Below are 22254 nucleotides of genomic sequence, written 5' to 3'. Positions count from 1 at the left end.
AAAAGGTTTTGCCGGGATAATTTTCCTCACGATTAGGCCTAGACCAAACCGATTCAATATCAACACTACTTTGTTTCTTGGGCATGATTACATCAAAAAGTTTATCATTACTTTCTTCTAGTTTTGCTAGACGATCACACAATAATTCTATCCTAGCAGGGGGGACCATCCTTCAGTTCACAAACAGGAACAGCTGGTTCATGTCCTTCAATGTATTTCTTGCATGCTGAACAAAACCAAGTAACTATATCACCAAGGCTCACAATACGGTCATATTTAACTTTCCCTAATTTAATACGAATGTGAAACCAATTTTTACATTTTCCTTCACATTGCAGGGCATGGTCATTATTATTAACGATATTTTTGCAGACGCCACATTGACAGTTATCCTCATCTGCCGCCATCTTGATGGCGTATTCGACCTTATCTTTGTACCTTGACCTTATAAGTGGTAAATTAAACAAAAATTCACCAAATTATGATTATTTGGACCTTTATCTAATATATTCAACATTAACATTGAGTGTAACTGGACAAAAACTAATTAAATAACTTCTTGATCAGCATTGTACGTGTTATTTAATTTACGGAAAGTAAATAAAAGAAACGTCTTATAACACTTAAAACATATATTTACGCTTATTTCGATTGGACACTCCAATCATCATCAGACCCAATAGGCGAATGACAAGAATCTTGAATGGCGTCCCTACTTATACCCTATTGGCTACCGGAAGCACCGGCCAATACATTTTTATAAGTACAACTGGAATCAAAATGTATTTGTTCATTAATCAACTTATTATTTCTATCTTTACATTTTTCCTTATAAATATACAATTCTTCCCAAGCATTCATTACATATCCTTTCTTACAATTCTTTAAAATATCTAGACTATCCTCCATTTTTCCTAGTGAGTGCCCATTTTGTAACAGGTGTTGTGCGACATTTGATCTTTCCGGTTTGTTGTTCCTCCACGCAGATATGTGGTTTTTGAAGCGGTTAACGAAGTTCACAGTCTTAGAAGCTATCACAATCGTTACAATTGATTTTATAGATGCCCGAAGTGTCGAATTTGTTACAATCTTCTATTTTTGGATGCAGTATTTTACTCATGGTGTTCTGAGTCCTGTAGGCTATTGAAACTCCGTATTTCTTGAATCTGTTAGCAGTCCTTTGTGTTGTGGTCCCCGTGTAGTTAAATGTGATATATCTGGTGTTTTCCTCTTTTATCTCTTCTAATGTTGTTCTGCTGTGTAGTGTATTCTGTCTATCGATTTTCCTCCCCGTCTTCCTTGCGATGTCCTCTATCGTCTTGGTTCAAAATCCATTCACTTGAGCGATCTTCTTAATGGTGTCCAGTTCTTTTTTCCTATTGGCTTGGCTAAGTGGGATCTTATAGGCTCGGTACGACATAGATCTAAAGGCTGCGGTCTTGTGGATTGTCGGATGGATAGACTTGTTGTTGATTGTAGTGTCCGTTTGCGTAGGTTTCCTGTGTTGTGTGCGTAGTTGACAAAGGACTGCTAACAGATTCAAAAAATACAGAGTTTCAATAGCCTACAGGACTCAGAACACTATGAGTAAAATACTGCATCCAAAAATAGAAGATTGTAACAAATTCGACACTTCGGGCATCTATAAAATCAATTGTAACAATTGTGATAGCTTCTAAGACTGTGAACTTCGTTAACCGCTTCAAAAACCACATATCTGCGTGGAGGAACAACAAACCGGAAAGATCTCAACCTGAGACAAATGATGAGTTTATGAGATGACTTAAAATACAGCTTATTTCATACCCACTCATCACAGATTGCAACTCTACACAAAAAAACCATCATATGCAGGAGCAAAGTTTTTTAGAACTTTACTTAAAGAAATAAAAAAAGAAAATAATGTTAATAAATTTAAAATTAGCCTAAGTTAAAAAATTATATTTACATCAAATCCTATTTATTCAATTGAGGAGTATAACCAGTTGTAAATATGTATTATACGGTATAACCCCTGTTAGCTATAAGGAAATGAAACTATTACGTTATATGATTACTCATGTACACATTATGAATAAATATTGATTTGATTTGATATGAACCCCAACAGGAACACTGTTACAAACCCCTGTTCATTCAGTTACAAATTCCAACAGTGATTAACATTTATTTATTTGACTCTGTATTATAGCTTATGTTCTAAAAAAAACCAACTTAATCAAACAAAATTCTCATGTTCATTATACAAGGAATAAAAGCGTTCCTACCATAGATTTTTTCAGACTGTCTAAAACTCTTAAAAGCCATATTGTAATCTCACTTTAAATGTAGGCCTACAACAAGCCAAATACATTTAATACGAAAATATCCTGAAAATACAGGGTGTTTTTAAAAGAATGCCGGGATTTCAAACGGTCGTTGCTTAGGGACTATTCAAGATAATTAAACGATTTAAACGTCAAATTGAAGGGAAAAGAATAAAGTTTTTTTTCTCATTCTTTCATACAATTTGGAATGATTGAAGAACATTAAGATTTTCATCAATCTTATATGAGCGTAACACTGGCAAAGTCTGTACGCTTAGGGCGATTGGCATGTTTATCTGATGTCTTAACTGAATCTTTTTCGGCACAAAGACTCTATCTTTTATAGATAACAACATAAAGAGACAAATTTAGCATTTTTAAACTGAAGACTTCGTCGGGCAATCGATTTTTTCAGGCTTATGATGCAGAAATGTCGGATTTCTTCAACTATTTCATCGTTTGTTTTTAGCCGGACGGGTGAATTTCTTTTCAAAACACCTCGGTGCCACGAAACTCATTAAACCAGCTTCAAGTTTCTTAATCATCAAGTAGATTAAAATTTAGTTTAATTTTGCAATGGATATAACCTCTTCGAACTATAGATTACAATCTGTGCCTTCTGTTGCGCCGTAACGCCGTACTGGCGACTGGTGTCTGGCATATGAGTCACAATAGCGGCCTATCACGCCGAAACTGTTTTACGCATACCAAGGTCAAAGTTTTCTCCCTTGCTGAACGGGAAAAAAACTTTGCTATTTTAGCTTCAATTTGACGTACCTGTATAAAACGTTTAGTTACCTTGGATAGTATCCAAGCAGTTACCATTTAAAATCGCGGCATTCTTTTACAAACACCCTGTACTTTTAAAACTAAATTCTACAGATGGCTTCTGAACAACCCATTCTATTCTCTAAATTATTTTTTGAAATGTCTGGTACAGGGAGCGGCAGAAATATCTGACGGTTTTCAAGCGAGTACAGTCCGGCAGCCAAGTGGAGGAGGGGGGTGGGGAGCGGCTCATTCTCAAGGCCAAAGATGACATTTCAGTCGCCTTAGAGCAGTGGACCGGTATACATCGCGCGTTTGTCGTTGAGGCGTATTTTAAAAATGGCGATTCTGTTGTTGATACGCAACGTAAGTTTCGTAGGCATTTTAATGTGGCTCGTGGGGAACCTATCCCATCCCGAAACACCATCAAATGTGGGTGGATACCTTTAGATCCACAGGATCAACTGCAAAACATAGGCCTACAGGCCGTCCAAGGTCAGTGAGGACGCCGGAGAACGTGGAGCGAGTGTGACAAACAGTGCTAACGAGCCCGCATCGCCCGGCGCGTGGACAAGCCGCTGCTCATGGCATGTCTGAGCGCTCTATTCGACGAATTTTGCACTCAGACCTTCACTTTCACGCATATAAAATAGCAATCGTCCAAAAACTTCAGCAAAATTCGTCGAATAGAGCGCTCAGACATGCCATGAGCAGCAGCTTGTCCACGCGCCGGGCGATGCGGGCTCGTTAGCACTGTTTGTCGCACTCGCTCCACGTTCTCCGGCGTCCTCACTGACCTTGGACGGCCTGTAGGCCTACGTTTTGCAGTTGATCCTGTGGATCTAAAGGTATCCACCCACATTTGATGGTGTTTCGGGATGGGATAGGTTCCCCACGAGCCACATTAAAATGCCTACGAAACTTACGTTGCGTATCAACAACAGAATCGCCATTTTTAAAATACGCCTCAACGACAAACGCGCGATGTATACCGGTCCACTGCTCTATGGCGACTGAAATGTCATCTTTGGCCTTGAGAATGAGCCGCTCCCCACCACCCTCCTCCACTTGGCTGCCGGACTGTACTCGCTTGAAAACCGTCAGATATTTCTGCCGCTCCCTGTATTAATTTTTAAGTAGAGTTAGCGAGTTGACCAAAGTACTGTTGGATTTTGTTGGTTATGCGGTTTAATCACTTCCATTATTTTTAATGCCACAATTTTTTCTTAAGAATAAGATTATTCAATTGTAATATTCAAAATATGTATTGTAAAATGTCTCATATATGTAGTTAGCTATATTGTATCTTACTGTTATTAACTGACTATGCTATAAACTTTGGAAGTTTTATGATTTTGTCAAAAATTTTTGAAAATACTAAGGACAATAAACACATTTCATTCATTTAATTAATTCATTCCTCAAATATTATATTATTATTGTTGATTCGTGATTCAGCAGCGTGCTTCAGGTACCGGTACATCTGATCTTAATTTAATCAATAGGTCAAATGAAAGCTGGTATTTCACTGAATACTTTTAGACTAAAACATACTTACTTGATACTTGATACTTAAACACTGCATCGGTGACCGACAATGTCGGAATAGATTGCGTCAAACTTATAACTAGAAAAAAGAACAATAAAAACTTATGATGGCGGCGGGTTACCAAAAAGTGGTGTGTCCTCTAGCTCAGTCAACGAATAGAGAGGTCTGCACACCAAATAGTCCTTCAGTTTGTCTCTAAAAGCTCTCACGTCCAACTCACGCACTTCAGATTGTTGTAGAGCTTGCTGGTATATTAAGGGTAGCCCTTCTGGGTCCAGGCAAAATGGCATCTTGGCAGGTCAAGTAAATGGGCATGCCTTGTCTGGTATGAATGTTGGTCCTCACGTCGAACAAGTGTTGCTGAGTTTTTCTTAAGTAATACCAGGCTATTGAGGATGTACTGACTGTAGACGGTCAGAATCTTTAAATCCCTAAAGATATGCCTACAGTGGTCACGGTATCCGGCGGACGTAATCACCCTCAGAGCCATCTTCTGAAGGAGCAAGATGTCATGTGCTGCAGCTGTATGACCCCAGAGTGTGATGCCATAGCTTACGTGGCTTTGAAAAAAAGCATGGTTTACCGTCACTAAGTATGGCTTAGATATTACCAATGTCAGCTTCCTCAGAAGATATACTAATCTAGCAAGCTTAACACATACCTGGCTAATGTGTTGTTTCCAACTTATCCTGGAGTCAATCCAGAATCCCAGGAGTTTGACGGCTTCCTCGCCCAAGTAGTTTGGCTTAAGTGTGCATAGCAGTGTTTGTGTTTTGTCGTCGTTTATTTTGAGTAGATTCTGGCTGAACCACTCCTTTGCATAAAACAGAAGGCATTCTGCGTCGGCACTTAGCTAGTTTAGATCCCTGCCTCTGGTGACCAGTGTGGTGTCGTCAGCAAAAAGCAATGTTTTGTTGTTTAAGGCCAGATCATTAATGACGATAGTGAAGAGGAGGGGACCTAGAACCGAGCCTTGGGGAACTCCATGTCTCAAAAGCCTCACCCCAGAAGTCGCACCACCGAGAGAGACAACCTGCTTTCTACCTTCTAGATAGGAGATAATAGTTTGCAGGACCACGCCAGTTACCCCATACTTCTTAAGCTTGGACACAATAATTTTATGTGATACTGCATCGAATGCTTTACTTAGGTCACACATAGTCTGCAATTTGTTCGACCAAGCTAGAGAGGGCCGGTGTGGTAGATCGTCCTTCCCGAAAGCTATGTTGGGCATCTGCAAGTAGGTGATTAGACTCAAAGTACTTTATTAATTGTATCTTAATAACAGACTCTATGACTTTAGAGAGGGCAGGCAGTATGGCAATAGGCCTGTAGTTGGACAGCAGTGAGGGGTCACCTTTCTTGATTACTGGGATGGCTCGTGCAGTCTTGAGCGTGTCAGGGAAGCAGCCGCTTCTCAGACAGAGGTTTACGACAGTCGTGAGTGGGTCCACGATGGTGTGGATGACAGCCTTCAAAACAGAGCAAGAGACACCGAAAACATCCTGGCTATTTGAGTTTTTGAAACCTTTAACTAGTTTAATAATTAAACTAGGGCTCACCTGATTCCAATGATTTAGGCTGCAAACTGATGATACATCCAGTAGAGGGTCCGCTGGGTCAGTCTGCAAAATAGGTAAATCAGCCACAACTTTGTCAGCTATTTCTGAGAAAAAATTGTTAAAATCATCAGGGGAACCCGCTGTTACGGTTTTAGGTTTAGGAGACCTGTGAGAATTAACAATGTCCCATGCTGCTTTACAGGTGTTGGACGCCTCTTTTATCTTGAACACATTAGAACCTTTTTTTGCTTCGTTTACTTTACAACGATAGAGTCGTTTGGTTTGAAGATATAAAGCGTGGAGTCTTTCCGTTCAGGGACAGTAGACGTCTTATAAAAATCGTGAAGAATACATATGTTAGAACGTAGTTTGGCCAGTTCCTGGGTGTACCAGGATTTGTCGGAATGAGTTTTGTTACTGGAACAGGGCTTGGCCTTCATGACTTTGAGAGGGAAGATTTGGTTGAAACTGTCCGTGAAATTATCAAAAAAGATGTTAAAAGCTACCTTAGGCTCAGGACAATTTTCTGCATTTGAGATGGCCCTAACAGCATGCAGCAATTTGTGACACAATAGAGGCATATCATTATCGTTTATAGATCTTTTAGCAGCAACATACTTTGCATACCAAGCAGGTTTATTTGAGCAGGGGCTTACCTTGTTAGAGTTTATTGTTACCAGAACTGCACTGTGGTCAGCCACAACAGGTTCCCTTATGCACACTTCCCAGTCCCAGGAGTCGACCTTGGTAGCTATGGAATCAAGGCACGCTTGCTCACGAGTTGGTTGTCTGGTGGTGAAATATAGTCCATAGCTACGAAGCAGGTTAGAGAAGAGTTCCTCGTCTCTAGAGTGACACTCGAGGTGAATATTAAAATCTCCACATGGACTATTTTCTGGGGTTTGCGAGCATTTAGCAGATAATTTAGGCAGGAGTCAAGCAGATAAAGGAAAATATCCACTTTGCCATCTGGGGATATGTACACAGATAACACAACAACCGAGAGGTCTGACAACAGGACGGCAGTAACCTCTAGTTGGAGCTAAACACAAAATCTCACAGTGTCTATTTAATTATAATTTAGGTCACAGGTGCTATAAATAGCAACGCCACCATGGAGTCTTTCACTTCTTCTACAAAAGATATTAGCAAGTTTGAGGTTAGCTAGGTTAGTGTAATAACATTCCTCACCATTTGCCAGCCAGTGCTCTGATATACAAAGAATATCGCATTTAGCTTCTTCAGCAAAAATAGACACAAGTTCACTTTTGTTCCTTAAACACTGAACATTTAAAGCACAAATAGTAATGTCTTTACGCTTTGGATCTGTGTGGACAATATTTTCATCTGTAGGCTTTGGATTTGATGGTGGGTTGTCTTTTCTTACTACGTAGGAGGTTTGTTTGTCACTCGTCGGAATAAAAAACGCTTGAGTAGGGTGTTCTTAGGCCAAACAGCAAGATTTATCAACTCATCCTTTCGGTCGAAGTCGACTGAGAGACGGAAACTTGCATTTGTTCCTCTGGTTTCCAACTTTTCTGTTGTCACTTCAATGTTTTGAAATGTTTTTTTAACAAAGTCACTAACAGCTTCAGTTGTTGTGTCACCTTTTAATCACACTACAAAAATCCAGGCTTTCTTCTGACCAGCAGTTATTAATCCATTTTCATCAGAAGTTCCGATGACAATATTGGAATTTGTTTTTGTTTTCTCCTTGGTTTCAGTGTTGCCAACACTTCGTCTAACGGGAGATTTGTTGATGCCGTTTTTTAGATCCGTAGGTCTTCGTGTATTTCCATTGGTTAATTTTACAGCTGAAGCATAACTTCTGTTCCTACTTTTTACTTTCACCCATGGTCCTGCCACGTCATTTGTTGAAGTTTCGGGCTGAGATAGGGTTGATTTAGGGAGACCTGCCATTTCAATTTCGTTTATATTGATTTCAGCATTTGATAATTTGGTATTTGGTATTTTGGTGTTCGATATATCATTCATCGAATCAATGGTCGCATCGGGTGATTCGATAGGCAAATCGGTTTCATGAACCAGTTTTTCCTGTTCAGTTTTGTTAGCCTTAAACTCAAATAATTTAATAAAATTGATGTTAAGTAAATCATATTTATTGGTTAGTTTCTCCAACTTGTTATTCAATATTTTGTTCAAATCCTTAATCCCATCAATTTGCCCAACAAGATTTCCTACCAACTGGTGTAGTGCAGTGTATTCAAGAGCTCCTATAGATTGCTTCTTCATGGATGCTAGCTTGTTGGCACAGGGCTCGCAGATCCATTTCACCAAGGATCCTAAGTCAGTTATCTTCTTAAAACTTTTTGCGTCAATGTTAACATGCCATACATCACATATTCCATCACACTGAATCCCTTTATCATCGCCCTTTACAATAATTTTGCACTGTGGACACACCAAGTTTCCATCACCGGCCGTCATCTTCCAATCAAGCAATGTAAGCAAGCAATGTAATTAGAACTGGTGAAATACACCTTTAATTAGAGTAAATACCAATAAAATATATAAAAAAACAATATTTTTTATTTACAGATGAGTTTTGCAATTTGCAATAGCTTTTTTCTTTTCCAAGTTCGTTCTGGCTCTTTTGCCCGACCGATTTTCATAATTTTGGTCTTAAATTAAAGCTATGCAAACACATTTGCCATCAAGCATAATCTTTCATTATCTACTGTAGGCATATTACTCGACCAAAAAATATAAATTAGATTTTTTTGAATTTTTACGTTAATTAAAGATGTACAGGGTTTCCATAAAATAATGGTGCGGTTTAATTATGAAATAAAAAGATAATGAGAAGAGGTACAAAAAAACTATTTATTTTATTGGATTCCTTACATTAAAAAGATTTTATACATATCTAATAAAGTTCGACATGGCCACCATTCCTAGCCCTGAAGACGTCCAAACGATAATCTACTTCAGCCCACACATTTTGCAACATTTCTTTTGTCACCGTTGAAACTGCATGAATGATTCTTTCCCTTAGGTGGTCCAAATTGCAAATTGTTTGAGCATATACTATGTTGTTTACATGACCCCAAAGAAAAAAATCGCATGGAGTCAGGTCCGGGCTCCTGGGGGGGCATGCTATAGGACCGCCTCTTCCAATCCACCTGTTCGGGAACTTAACATCTAAAGCATCTCGAACAATTGTTTTATAATGTGGAGGTGCTCCACCCTGCTGAAAATAAAGGCTTTTTGCATTTTCCATGTCGTCAAGTAGAGGAAACAATAGTTTTCTAACATGTCCAAGTAAACATTTCCATTGATAGTTTTTTCAGCGAAGAAAAATGGCCCAATTACTTCTTCTCTGGACAGGCCGCACCAAACGTTTATTTTTGGTGAGTCTCTTTCCTTTTCAAAAGTTTCATGAGGATGCTGATCTCCCCAAATTCTTACGTTGTGCCTATTAACACAACCACTGATGTGAAATGTGGCTTCACCTGAAAAAACTACTTCATTCAAAAATGATTCATTTTCTGCCATTTGGTTCAACATAAATGTAGCGAATCCTGCTCTTTTTATCAAATCTGTTGTTTTTATTTTTTGAAGAAGTTGAATTTTGTAGGCATGAAGATGGAGTCTTTTGTGTAAAACTTTGTGAAGAGTACTTACAGGTATTCCTAATTCAAGACTACGGTGAGGGAGGGATTTCTTTGGACTTCTAACACAAGATAGGCTGATGTTTTCAACTGTCTGGTTAGATACTGGTGGTCTACCAGGTCTTCTTTGCTTTTTAACTGACCCAGTGTTTATGAATTGCTTACTCCAATGAATAATGTTGTTTTTATGAGGCGGAGCTTTATTGAATGTTCTTCGAAATGCCCGTTGCACAAAAGTCACTGACTTTAACTCACTTAATAACAATACACACTTAGCTTTTTCCTGATCTGAAAACATGTTGGTCGAAAAAAACTCAACTTATTGATTAAGAAGTGTTTTGAATAGTACAACAATCAAAACAGCTGTTTTAACAAATGCGAACAAAACTGTTTGAGCTACTAGATACAGGGATACCAACAGAAGTAATTTAATTTGTCTTATAACAGTTTTACAGGCACCATTATTTTATGGAAACCCTGTATTTTAGCAGTTCTCATTCTATTATTCTATATGGTTTTGTCTAAGAACCTTCAGTGAAATACCAACATTCATTTGAGCTATTGATTAGATCGGACGTACCTGAAGCACAATGCAGAATCAACAATAATTTATTATAGACCTAATCTGAAATCAATGATACGTAATTCATTTTTATTTCAGTCTTATTTCAGTTTTATTTGTCTTTGTCTTAAAATACTCCTGGAAATAATGGCTTTGCTCTAAGGGCTATTAAGTGCAAATGAGGGGGTTTCATACGGTTTTAAAAATCTATATGCTGTAATCTCTAATGCAATGATTTATTTGTGATGTATTGTATTTTTTCAACACTGTTTTTCAACATAATAGATTTAGCAAAATAATACAACAATAGGATACGGTTAAGCTATATGATTATTCATTACATTAAATTTAGTAACAAAATAATCAACATGAAAAAACAAAACATAATATGATAATGAATGTTAATATTTTTTATAGATAACTTACTTTTTGGTATTGGGTATAGTAGTCTTTTTTTGTTGAGCGCAGCCAAGCGAAATGAATTATGGTCGGCCAGGTGGGCCACCCCACAATAGCCGAGGTAGGTAGGTAGCCTTTTCCTGGTTCAGAGATGCCCTTTCCACAACTTAGTGACTTCGATACTTATATCCCGTTACCCACCGCACGCATTTCTGCTTCCCGATGTGGGTTGTGCTTATATTGAACAACGATCTGATGTGTTCTAAAGTAGGAGGAGGGGCAAAAATAAGTACCGGTACTGCATGCGTCACTCAAATTCCAAAACATTTCGGTTCCCCGAATGGGTGTTTGACCCGAGACCATCGGATTGAATTATGGGAAACCTCATAAACTAAGTATGGAAGTTACCAATTAATATGAGTATTATTGATAAAAGATTGCAAAATAATATGTTTTCTATTTAGTAGTTATATATTTGAATAGTCATGTATGGTCATCCGGAGAATAATAAAAATATATCCCGAAATAGTTCAGGTTTATTTTCAAGCAATATTAAAATTGAGGTTAAGATAATTGGGGCGCCAGAAAAAAATACTAGTCTACTAAAATTAGTTATGGAAAAATCTTGGTAACGAATCAAAATATAAACAATGCAGCTTCTTGCTGTGAAACACTGCCATATACTACTGATTTCACGTTGCTAAATAGACACATATAGACATTTTATTGAATATTTGCAGAACAAATCTTTACTTTAATCAGCTGATTTGATTTATAAGACGTACGTTGTAATACTTTGGTGAAGATTACTCATGTCATGCTTGGTGCTATATTCCCCCCGATAATGCAGCATAAATTGGCACATTGGCGTCACCGGTAGACCTAAACTACAGAAATTAAGATAATTCCTGATTTATCGTATTGTAATTGTATTGTATTGTATTGTATTTCTTAAGATATAAAACGTAGAATATTAACAAAAAAATTTACAATTTGTTTTTTAATTAGGTAAGTAGTAAAAATACCATATGCCTACGCTACCTAAGTATCATATTTTATTTCCTTTCCATAACAAAATGTTTCTGTAATAGTATATTACTTTACTAGTCCGGAAAATAGGTGTTTACCGAACGAGTGTGGTCTTTCCCGTGCGAGACGATGTCGAGTCCGGGATAACCATACGAGTCCGGTAAACACATTTTGGACGAGTGGCATACAAATTTAATACCATACTACTTAATCCGATCAAATACTTATAATATTACCACCGATTAAAGGACTAACAATCACTAGTCTGTTTTTGTTTATAAACATAACACTCTCACTCATTGCCAAATACATTATATAATCAGCTGGTTGGTGTCCGGTTAAACTCATTACAGTACAGTGTACGTAACTCGGGCTTCATCCTCACTATCCCAGAATGCCTAAAACAAACTCGTGTGATAGGGGGCCATACACATATTACCTAACACACCTTTTCTTCATTTTAACCTCCTCCCCCTCCCCTATGTAACGCTTGAGCAAGCCCCCACCCACCACCCAAATCAAATAAATAAGATTGCAACTAATAATATAATAAAACAAGAACATAAATTATGTCAGTTAAAATGTAACTAATTTAATTTATAACCATTTTAAAACATCAGATAAATGATTAAATAACAGTTACATTGTTAAGGAAACAGCAAAATAAAAGATTTATAAGCTTATAACATGAATATAAAATAATAGTGGTTTAGTTACCTTTATTTTCGTCCAAGTTCAATAAAAAGTTGTAATATCTACAACCATGGTTTCGACGCTAGTTGCGTCATGGTCACGTAGTTAGCAAGTCGAGAAGTATCTTGTCATAGTCGGTCGCTTGGACGTCGTCATATTTACACAAACACGGACATGGACATAAACACACCCGTACATTGATTAAAATAAAAGGTTCTCGTGGACGGAACTCAGGCCTGTGGTGAACAGTTAATTTGTACCGTCGCGGGAGCCGGCAGGAGAACACTCAAATGATATCATGTCCACGAGAACTTTTTATTTTAATCAATGTACGTGTGTGTTTATGTCCGTGTCCGTGTTTGTGTAAATATGACGACGTCCAAGCGACCGACTATGACAAGATAGTTCTCGACTTGCTAACTACGTGACCATGATGCAACTAGCGTCGAAACCATGGTTATAGATATTACAACTTTTTATTGAACTGGGACGAAAGTAAAGGTAACTAAACCACTATTATTTTAAATTTGTCTTAACAGTTCAGGGGCAAACCACAACAATGAGTTATAACATGATATTGAAGTAAAAACTATGGTAAGACAAACAGCTACAGTCCACTCTTGGTAATTCAAACACTTGATAATTCAAAACTTTCGATAATTCAAAATGAATGCTCAGTCCCTAGAGAATCTCTCAATATTTCAAAATTTTACCATGCATTTTGATACACTTGATATTTCAAAGTCCAGATAGAGGGCAGGTCAATTTGTAACACGCAGTAATTCGAAGTTTTGTCGGAAAAACACTCTATAATTTGAAGTACGGTAACTCAGTAATTCGAAGTTTCGTCGAAAAAACACTATAAATCAAAGTCACGTAGTAATTCAAAGTTTAGTCAGCAAAACACTCTATAATTCAAAGTGATCTCTTCCTGTTATAACAGGAAACTATACAGTACAGTACATCCTGTTCCCATGGTAGGCTAGTGTTGGACGTTTTGATGTTTGTTTAGTTAGAGCAGTAGGCCCTAGTCTGAGTTAGTTCGCTGACTTGTTTTTCTAAGTTGGCAATCCGATCTCTAGATTGCGCGACATCTCCTTGAGCACAAACGTAGTTGTCGACAGCTGATAGTTCAGCTATTGGCAAAATATATAGCGCTAAATAACAGATTTCTTTGCAACTACAGTAACTGAAAAATAAGCCGTTGATTGTTTAAAAGTGTATTAAAATACGGTATGATGTTTTATTGTAACGTGCTGTACCTTTGTATGTATTAAACAAATGAACTCTCTGTAATTCGAATGGTTTATTTTTCTCCCGATAAATCAAACTCTTGATGATTCAAAACTCTTGATAATTCAAATTTATATGCTTGGCCCACCAATTTCGAATTATCAAGAGTCTACTGTATTTGGTAACAAATGTCGCCACAGAAAATATATTTGTGAGATTTTTTACATTTCTAAGGGAAATTAAACATTAAAGCTTAAGTTTGAAAGAATAATATGAATATAAATATCAATTTTATTATTTTTATATTTTTAAAAAGGAATGTGTGCGTTAGGTAAAGTTGAGCCAAACCTCCCCCATATAAAGCAGCGTTACAACACTATCCACTAAAATCCAAACGCACAACTTTAATATGCCATTCACTGACTCCCGTCCACCACTCGACTCTTCAGAAAGTCAAGGATACCCGAAGCTTCACTCCACTGCCGCCTTTTGATAATCCCAGCAATACGCGCACAGACACATAACAAACTCTTTAACATCCTGGCAAAAAACTTGTTTCCAAATTTTTAATACAAAAGCAAAATGGCAGATATCTTTCAAACAAGTGTTTTTGGAAAAAATTTAGTCTTTTTGTTTTATATTTTGATCTGATAAATCTATTCCTTTTACAGGACACCCTTTATTCACTAGAGTATTATAAACTTGTTATAACTTATAAAAAAAAGTTAGTTTTGATAGGTAATATCTTAAGGTGCATTTGTCATTGCTTTTAATATGAAATCTTAGTGTCATCTAGTTTAAATATGCAGAACCAACTGCCCATCTGCAAAACTTAACTATTTGTTTCTTTAGCAAAATCTTTAAGAAATGTTATTATAGAAACAGAATTTTAGAACAATATTGTATTATTTTATAAGCGTCACAGACAACCTAAGTAGGTACCAATTCGCTGTCCATTTGTATATTAGGATTTTTAAGTTAATTTGATTATAATGATTTTCTCAAAGGGATTGAAAAATCTTAATAATTTGAGATAGTTGGTAACTTAGTCAAAGATAACGTTTGTGTAAAACTACTCATTATACTTGTTGCTTATTTGCTCCTCTCAGTAGTGGGTGTATCATACTCTTACGATTTTAATTAGGCCTAGAAATCATATGTGGATGTATTCTTCCTCAATTTATTTTTCTTTAATTTCAGGTATTTATCAAAATGGGGAAAAAGAATAAGAGTTTGACACCAAAAAATTCACCTGCTACTCCTAAGTTAAATCCAGTTATTGGAAAGAAAACTAAATCACCTGTATCTGAAGGCAAAAAAAAGGCCATAAAAGAAAATTTTAAAACGGTAAATACTCTTACAACTCCATCCAAAGGCCCTCAAAAGAAAATAACAAATTCACCTCAACCTCAACACCCTAATGGAAAACAAAATTCAACTGGCACTCCTAAATCTAAGAAGAAAAGGAATAGAAAAAATAAGAAAAGACAATCTGAAAACTCATTAACCTTAAGTCCAGAAAAAACAAGTGTAGACAAAACTCCGACAGAAAAGCCCCTGTCCAAAAGAGCACGACGAAAATTAGCAAAATTGAGGAAAGAACAAGACAAAACAGGTGAATTTATCCCTTTAGAGCAACCAGCAAAAAAAAAGAAAGCGGCACAATCACCGAGTAAAAATAACGCCCCTCACTCAGATAAGCAACAAGGTACCAACTTGTTTGAATCTGACTCAGATGAGTCATCTGATGATGATGAAGATGTTCAAACTACAGATGTATCAAACAAATCAATTAATGCACCCTCTACTGATGAAGAAATTGAGGAGGAGAGTGAGGAGGAAAACGAAGAAAGTGAGGAGGAAGAGGGAAAACTAAACATAAAGGCTTCCTCTGAGCCAAAGCCGAAAATCATGGACTTTGGTTCAGAAGATGATGATGATGATGAGGAGGAAGCCAGTAGTGATTCTGATTCAGAAGAAGTTGTTAATAACAAACTACATAAAACTAAAAAAGAAAATGCTAATGACAGCCAAGATAGCCAGGAGAGTCAGGGCAGTCATTACTTGTCACTAGAAGCATCAACAATCGGATCATCACCAATCAAGAGGAAAAAGGAAGACCTCTCTGATGATTCTGATGTTGAAGGTAAAAACTTTATTGATGATGAAGCCGAAGAAGGGAATGAAACATCTGATGAAAGTGCTGAAGAGGAAGAAGAGGAACCTTCCCCTGTTCAAAAGAAACGCAAAATTACACCCAATGATGACCAAAAAGATGGACGATTCCAAGAAGAACACAAAATATTTGTTGGCGGTCTTGCACCAAAGTAAGTAGGCTATGTTCATTTCCACTAATGTGCAATTCTATGGCTCATTTTTTTTTTTTTTTTAGTATGCTATGTCCTAACATAGGTACTAGCCATCAGTGGCGTATCCAGGTGGGGTTCAAGTTAAGGGGTTTGAACCCCCCCTTTGTCTTTAAAACATGAATTTTTTACAATTCAAATCTGTGTTCTACAATTAAAAATCTCTTATGTGACTCTAAATAGCCTAAAATGCAAGTTTAGTTTACAGGTCTAATTTTCACACATTTTCTGGAGAAGGACCCACCATTCAGCCCAAGGTTACAATAAATACTTTTTCTTTCTTTCTAAAAGTAAGTATGTGATAAGTATAATTTATATGCTAAATGTTCCAGCTCAACAGAAGATGACTTGAGAGAAGCTTTGTCTGATGTGGGGAATATTGTGGCAGTCCATGTTCCATTAAGCAGGGAAGTGCCAGGGGAGTGCAGAGGATTTGCCTTTGTCACCCTGAAAGACCAGAAATCAGTAACAGTAAGTAACAATATTCACATATTTTATTATTTTTGTCCTACCATTCCATCCAAAATGTGAGAAATGTTAAAACAACTAAATTAACACATTGACAATCCTTTGTTTAAAGTCCATTTTTGGTGATGATTAGGGATGGGTCGGTTGTTAAAGTTGGTTGCCGGTTTACCTCGTTTTTGCAACAAAAAAGCAAAAAAAACCTTAATGTTCTGTAATCATTTTGGTTAGGAGAACATAAAAGGTTTATCAGATGTTTGTTTACGACTTTCATAATTTATTGCTATGGTAATGAAGCAATAAAAAACTCATTAGAAGTCCCAAACCCACTATCATTTTATCAGACAATAATCATTTTATCTTACTTCCAAGAATTCAAGTCAAAGCACATAAATGTTTTATTACTTAGATTGTTAATCTCTTTTATTCCTTTACTTCTAAGGTATAATAATCTAAAATCGCTTAAAAATAACTTGCAAAGCGGACGGAGACTGTTGCATTGTTGTGGCAGACTTAAGCCGCATGCTCTGGTATGCACTGCAACTAACCTCTAGTGGTCACGTATCACTAAAGCTGCCATATCTCAGTTGATATTTGTCCAATCTTAAAAAATAAGGTGTCAATCGATTTGTAGTTAAATTGCCTTAAAAAAGTTATTGTTGTAAATATTTTGTAAAATCAATGGTTTTTGAGTTATTTAAGAAAGAAAATTTTAAATGACCGCCATTTTGAATTGGTACAACTTATAAACCAGATACTTTGTGCAAAGATTAGTCTTACTTGTCACTACTTACGTACCAAGTTTCAAGTTAATCGTTTAAGGAATTCGAAATCACATGCAGACGGACAGCCGGACAACGAGGCTCCGGTGACCCATGTTTTATAGTGTATAATATTCATGTATTAACCCAAGGAACAATCCTGTGAATTTTTTCGAGAGAGTTCACAAACACCCTGTATAAAATATCCGGATGTATTTCAATAATTTTTGTCTAACTGCCTCAATATGTATTTTCCAAGATATCTTCGAGTCAACATTTAAGCCTAGATATTTTATTGAATTTACCTGTTCAATGTCCGCACATTGGCACTGTAGATCCATTTTACAATTTAACGAATGATATTTTAATGGCTCAGCAAAGCTTATGTTAAGAGACAAATTGAAGATTATGTACTTTGTTTTAGGACTCATGACCATAAAGTGTTTTGTGAACCACACTCTTAGCATCTTTATATAAGCCTGCATTTCTAGTCTAAGTTACTCTAGATTTGAACTGCTGTAAAACAGTGCAGTATCGTCAGCAAACGCAACTAGTCTGCCATTGAATACACCTTCACAAAGATTATTTACATAAATAAGAAATAATGGTCCAGATAATACAGAACCCTGTGGAATTCCGTGCTTAATAATACCTACTTCATTAACAGATTCACCTACTCTAGTTACGCGGCTTCTTTCTGATAAATATGAACTGAACCACTTGAGAGGGATCCCTCTAATACCTGTTTTATACATTCGAGACAGGAAAATAGAGTGATCTACTGTGTCGAATGCCTTCATTACATCGACAAATATACCTGCACAGCATTTACCTTGATTTATTCCATTGTAAACCTGAGACATAGAATCTAACAAAGCATTACTTGTGTTCATTTTACATCTAAACCCATACTGTTTTTTACTAAAGAAATTGATTTTATTCAGGAAGTTAATCAAATGCTCCTTTACAATCTTTTCTATTATTTTTGATAAGATAAAGAGTAAGGCTATAGTCTCAAATTTACGGAAAGTAAATAAAAGAAACGTCTTTTATTTATTTTTATTTATTTTATATAAAATAAACCATGTAAAAATTCCCCTCCCCCCCTCCAAAATCGATTTCTCCCCTTATATTTTTCCTATAGTCACTATAGGTGCATCGGTCTAAATCACGTTTATCCCCTTTTAGATTAGCTGGAGATTGAAATTTGGCACCATTGTAGGTCTTGAGCTCTTATTTAAAACTGACATCTACAATAATAACCCCCTCCCCTGAAATATCGAATTCCTCCCCCCCCCCAATGTTATTTTTATAGGTGCATCGGTCTAAATCACGTTTACTCACTTCTACATAAACTGGAGATCTGAAATTTTGCACGATTGTAGGGCTTTAGGTCTTGCGTCCTTGAAAAGTGAAATTTCCTCTGCCCCCAAAAAGCTAGATAATTTTTAAAAGTTAAATTTTCCTATAATAAACCTTTTTAAGAATCCAGGGTGTCTACCTACCGGAAATCTGGGAAAACCGGGAATTGTACTTAAATTTTTATTGGCCATGAAATGTACGGGAATTGTCCTTAAATGCCAGACTATGTCCTTAAATTTTTAATGGGCCATAATTTTATTGATCGCTAGTTGGTTAGGAGCACATAAAAGGTTTATCAGATGTTTGTTTACATTTTCATAATTTATTACTATAGTAATTATGCAATAAAAATCCCATTAACAATCTCAACCCATTAATATTTTATCACGACAATCAAGTGTCAAGTCAAGTACTTCCAAGAACTGTTGACTCAGCAGCTAGCTCATAAAATTTGTATCACTTTTATTCCTTCTTTTTTTATTACTAGGGTAATTATTATTAGATCGCAATGGCTGTTAAATTTCACTTCTTACTTGTACTTTCGGCTTGAAGATTCAATTTGCCGCGGCCAGTGCCTAGTGCCATAAAACTGTTTATGGTTTCATATTAAACATGTAAATAATCTACAGTCTTATTTTGTAAGTTAACCCCTTTTTATGGACATTCTATCTTTCAATTGACAAAACCACAAGCATTGTTGTTTGCATTAATGTTTAATCACTATGTAGGCCTGCTTGGTTTCAAATTATGTCATTGCATTTTCTGTATCTTTGTCTTATATTGTTGGCTATTCAGGTTTCAATGTTTTTTGTTTCCCATATATTTATTTATTGAGTTGTATGCTTTAAGCAATCAAAATCTTATGAACTAGAATGGTGATAGTGACTTTGCTGCTATTATAACCTCATTGTTTGTTACTCAGTTTATATAGGCCCTCCTAAATAATTAGGTCTAGGCCTGGGTATTATGATTCTTGAAAGAGCTGTAAAATATATTAAGAAAATGTAATTGAGCCTAAGATAAACAACTAATTATTGCTATGTGTCGATATTAACTTTGCAAATGAAAATACAATAATCTTACTCTGTGCTTATTGCTTATTAATAGCCGCTTAACCACAACGCTTATTAATGGCCACAGCAAAAGTGATATTTCCAGCTTTGTACTTCCATGATTGCTGAAATTTTATTCCCCTGGAATCTTGCCCTCCAAAGCAAATTTTATGTTAAAGCCAAGGGGGTAGGATTCTGACCGCAATCACTTAATAGTGGAACTTAACATATCTTGTTACTTTTGTAAATTTAATGAGAAACTAATTAAGTTGTTTTTACAAGTTTATGGACTGGACTTATCTCTCCTGGAATTTTACCTCCCCCCTCATGAGTTTATCCCAAAATGTATCAACCCAAAAAGGTACCCTGCAAAGAAAACCTATTAGGTCCACTTGTTTATAAACAAAGGAGCGTTTACTGCAATTTTTAATTTTTAAAATTGTAGTATAAGTATAATGTTGGTGAATAAAGATTAAATTGATAACTTTATTTTGCAGAAAGCCATCAGCCTGAGTGAGCAAGTAGAGGTGAATGGAAAATCTATCTTTATTAGAAAATACAACTCAGAACCTGGTGGAGGCGGTCAGCGAGGCGGAGGCCGTGGAAATTTTGGTGGTGGTCGTGGCAGAGGCAGAGGTGGTTTTAGAGGTGGTAGGGGAGGTTTCAGAGGAGACAGAAATGGGAATCGTGAGGGCAGGGGAGGATTCAGAGGAGGGCGAGGAGGAGGAGACTATGGAAGTAGAGATGGACGAGGTGGGAGAGGAGGAAGTGACAGAGGAGGAAGGGGAAGATTCAATAGGGGAAGGGGCCGTGGCAGCAAATACTTCCTCTGAAGAAATTGCAACTTTTAATGTAATTATATTGTCTCTTTGTTTTATTTGAGTATTAAATCAGACCACCTAGACCTGACAAGTTTTATATTCATATTATTTGACACATTCTTTTTATATCAATAACTTTTACATGTTGTGTTTGTTTTGTTATCAAGGATTTTGTGTTTTAGCTACCTATGTTTATTATTTAACAGTTGGAATGACTGTTCCTTATTTCGTACAGTGTTGTTTGAAATCCTGACGTAAGTGGCACATTGTAAGAAATTATTGTGCAAGAAATGTAACATTTTAAATATTGTGAGTCCATAAATACTGTTCACATTTTGTATTTAACATTACAGTAATAATTCTTGTCAAAATTATGTGAGTTTTAGTTAGCTGACATTTTTCTGACATGAGAATATAAAACTAGTTGTCTTATGATATATAAGACTGATAAAAAATGTTTTGTGATACATTTTTGAATATTCACTTGTAATAAACCACCATTTAATGTTAATTGTTTTGTTAACAAGATCATATTAAAACCTTTGTTATTTGATACTGAACATGCCTTATGATTTCATTCCATCTTAGCTAGCATAAAAACAGTTATGGCAACTACAATAAAATATCAAATCAAAATTTCTTTTATTTTGTATAAAATAATCATTTTTTACAGTTTTTACAAAATATAACATTACAATAGAAGTTGATAACTGAATAACTTAAAAATATACAAAATTAATCCCACATGGGAGAACCCGTGCATGGGAGTTAGTCGTTTTATATTGTAATAAGAACGAATAAGAAACTTTGATACATAGTAAAAACAGTAAAACTTCTATTTACTAGCATGATTACAAAGCGCTAGCAAAATTTTGGCAAATCACATTGGAACATAGATAATCATATTATCTTAACTAATTCTCAAACAGTTAAGATTTGTTAATCTTAACAAGTCAGTATTTTTAAAGTTGAAAGTATACTCAATCATAGTAAAATACTACCAAACTATTAATCCGTAGATTCAGTATTACTCATTGACTTCCCCCTACCATTAACCACCCAAAACGCCCCCCTCCCCCCACACAGACACATGTGTGTGCACACACAAGCACACGCTGTATCAGCTGTCAGCTATTGTCTGTATATAGAAACTAATAATCTATTAGCTCCATCCCTACCAATGAGTTTGAGCCATTGAACAACGTGTTTTTTGTACGTTGTAAGTGAGTGTCTGTCATAGTCTCGTAAGTCTAGTGAAAAGATAGAGTAAATGATGTGTGCAACGTAGTAACAGTTAGTTGTAGAAAATGTCTTTGTAAGTCTGGGTAAGCGTATGCCTTGGCCTTGTTAAAAGTTAAAAATGGAGAGAAAAGGACTCGATACTGAGCAGAAAATAATTTAATTACTCACAAAAGAAAAGTATACTCAATCATAGTAAAATACTACCAAACTATTAATCTGTAGATTCAGTATTAACCTCCACTGGATCCTTGATTCCTAAAAAATCCAAACTCCACAAATCTGAATTGAATTCATTATCAACAGGGGACAGTAAAGAAGTTACTGCCATAGAACTGGACCTATCATTGCCTTCAACTCAGGCCCGTTTTTGACCATGTCAGCGCCCTAGGCACAACTAAAATAGTTGCGCCCCTTTGCAATATAAACAGGGTGACCACTAACCGGGAAATCCG

At 36.2% G+C, this 22254-nt stretch overlaps 1 protein-coding gene across 1 annotated transcript in view; it reads left to right on the top strand.

The window, feature by feature from the left end:
* Nucleotides 1–21120, top strand: part of LOC128998574 (uncharacterized) — a 33391-nt gene extending 12271 nt beyond the window's left edge. Inside the window, exons 2-4 of the mRNA XM_054424769.1 lie at nt 14934–16060; nt 16432–16570; nt 20237–21120. Coding sequence (XP_054280744.1) covers nt 14946–16060; nt 16432–16570; nt 20237–20572 — 1590 coding nt within the window. The 5' untranslated portion in view covers nt 14934–14945 and the 3' untranslated portion in view covers nt 20573–21120. The remainder of the gene's footprint in view (nt 1–14933; nt 16061–16431; nt 16571–20236) is intronic.
* The last annotated feature ends 1134 nt before the right edge of the window (nt 21121–22254 follow it).

The sequence above is a fragment of the Macrosteles quadrilineatus genome, unplaced genomic scaffold (genome assembly GCF_028750875.1).
Source record: "Macrosteles quadrilineatus isolate MER2022 unplaced genomic scaffold, UCM_ALF_1.0 Scaffold_7__1_contigs__length_78375512, whole genome shotgun sequence".
Classification (NCBI taxonomy): Eukaryota; Metazoa; Arthropoda; class Insecta; order Hemiptera; family Cicadellidae; genus Macrosteles; species Macrosteles quadrilineatus.
This window is presented reverse-complemented; position numbering and strand designations above follow the sequence as displayed.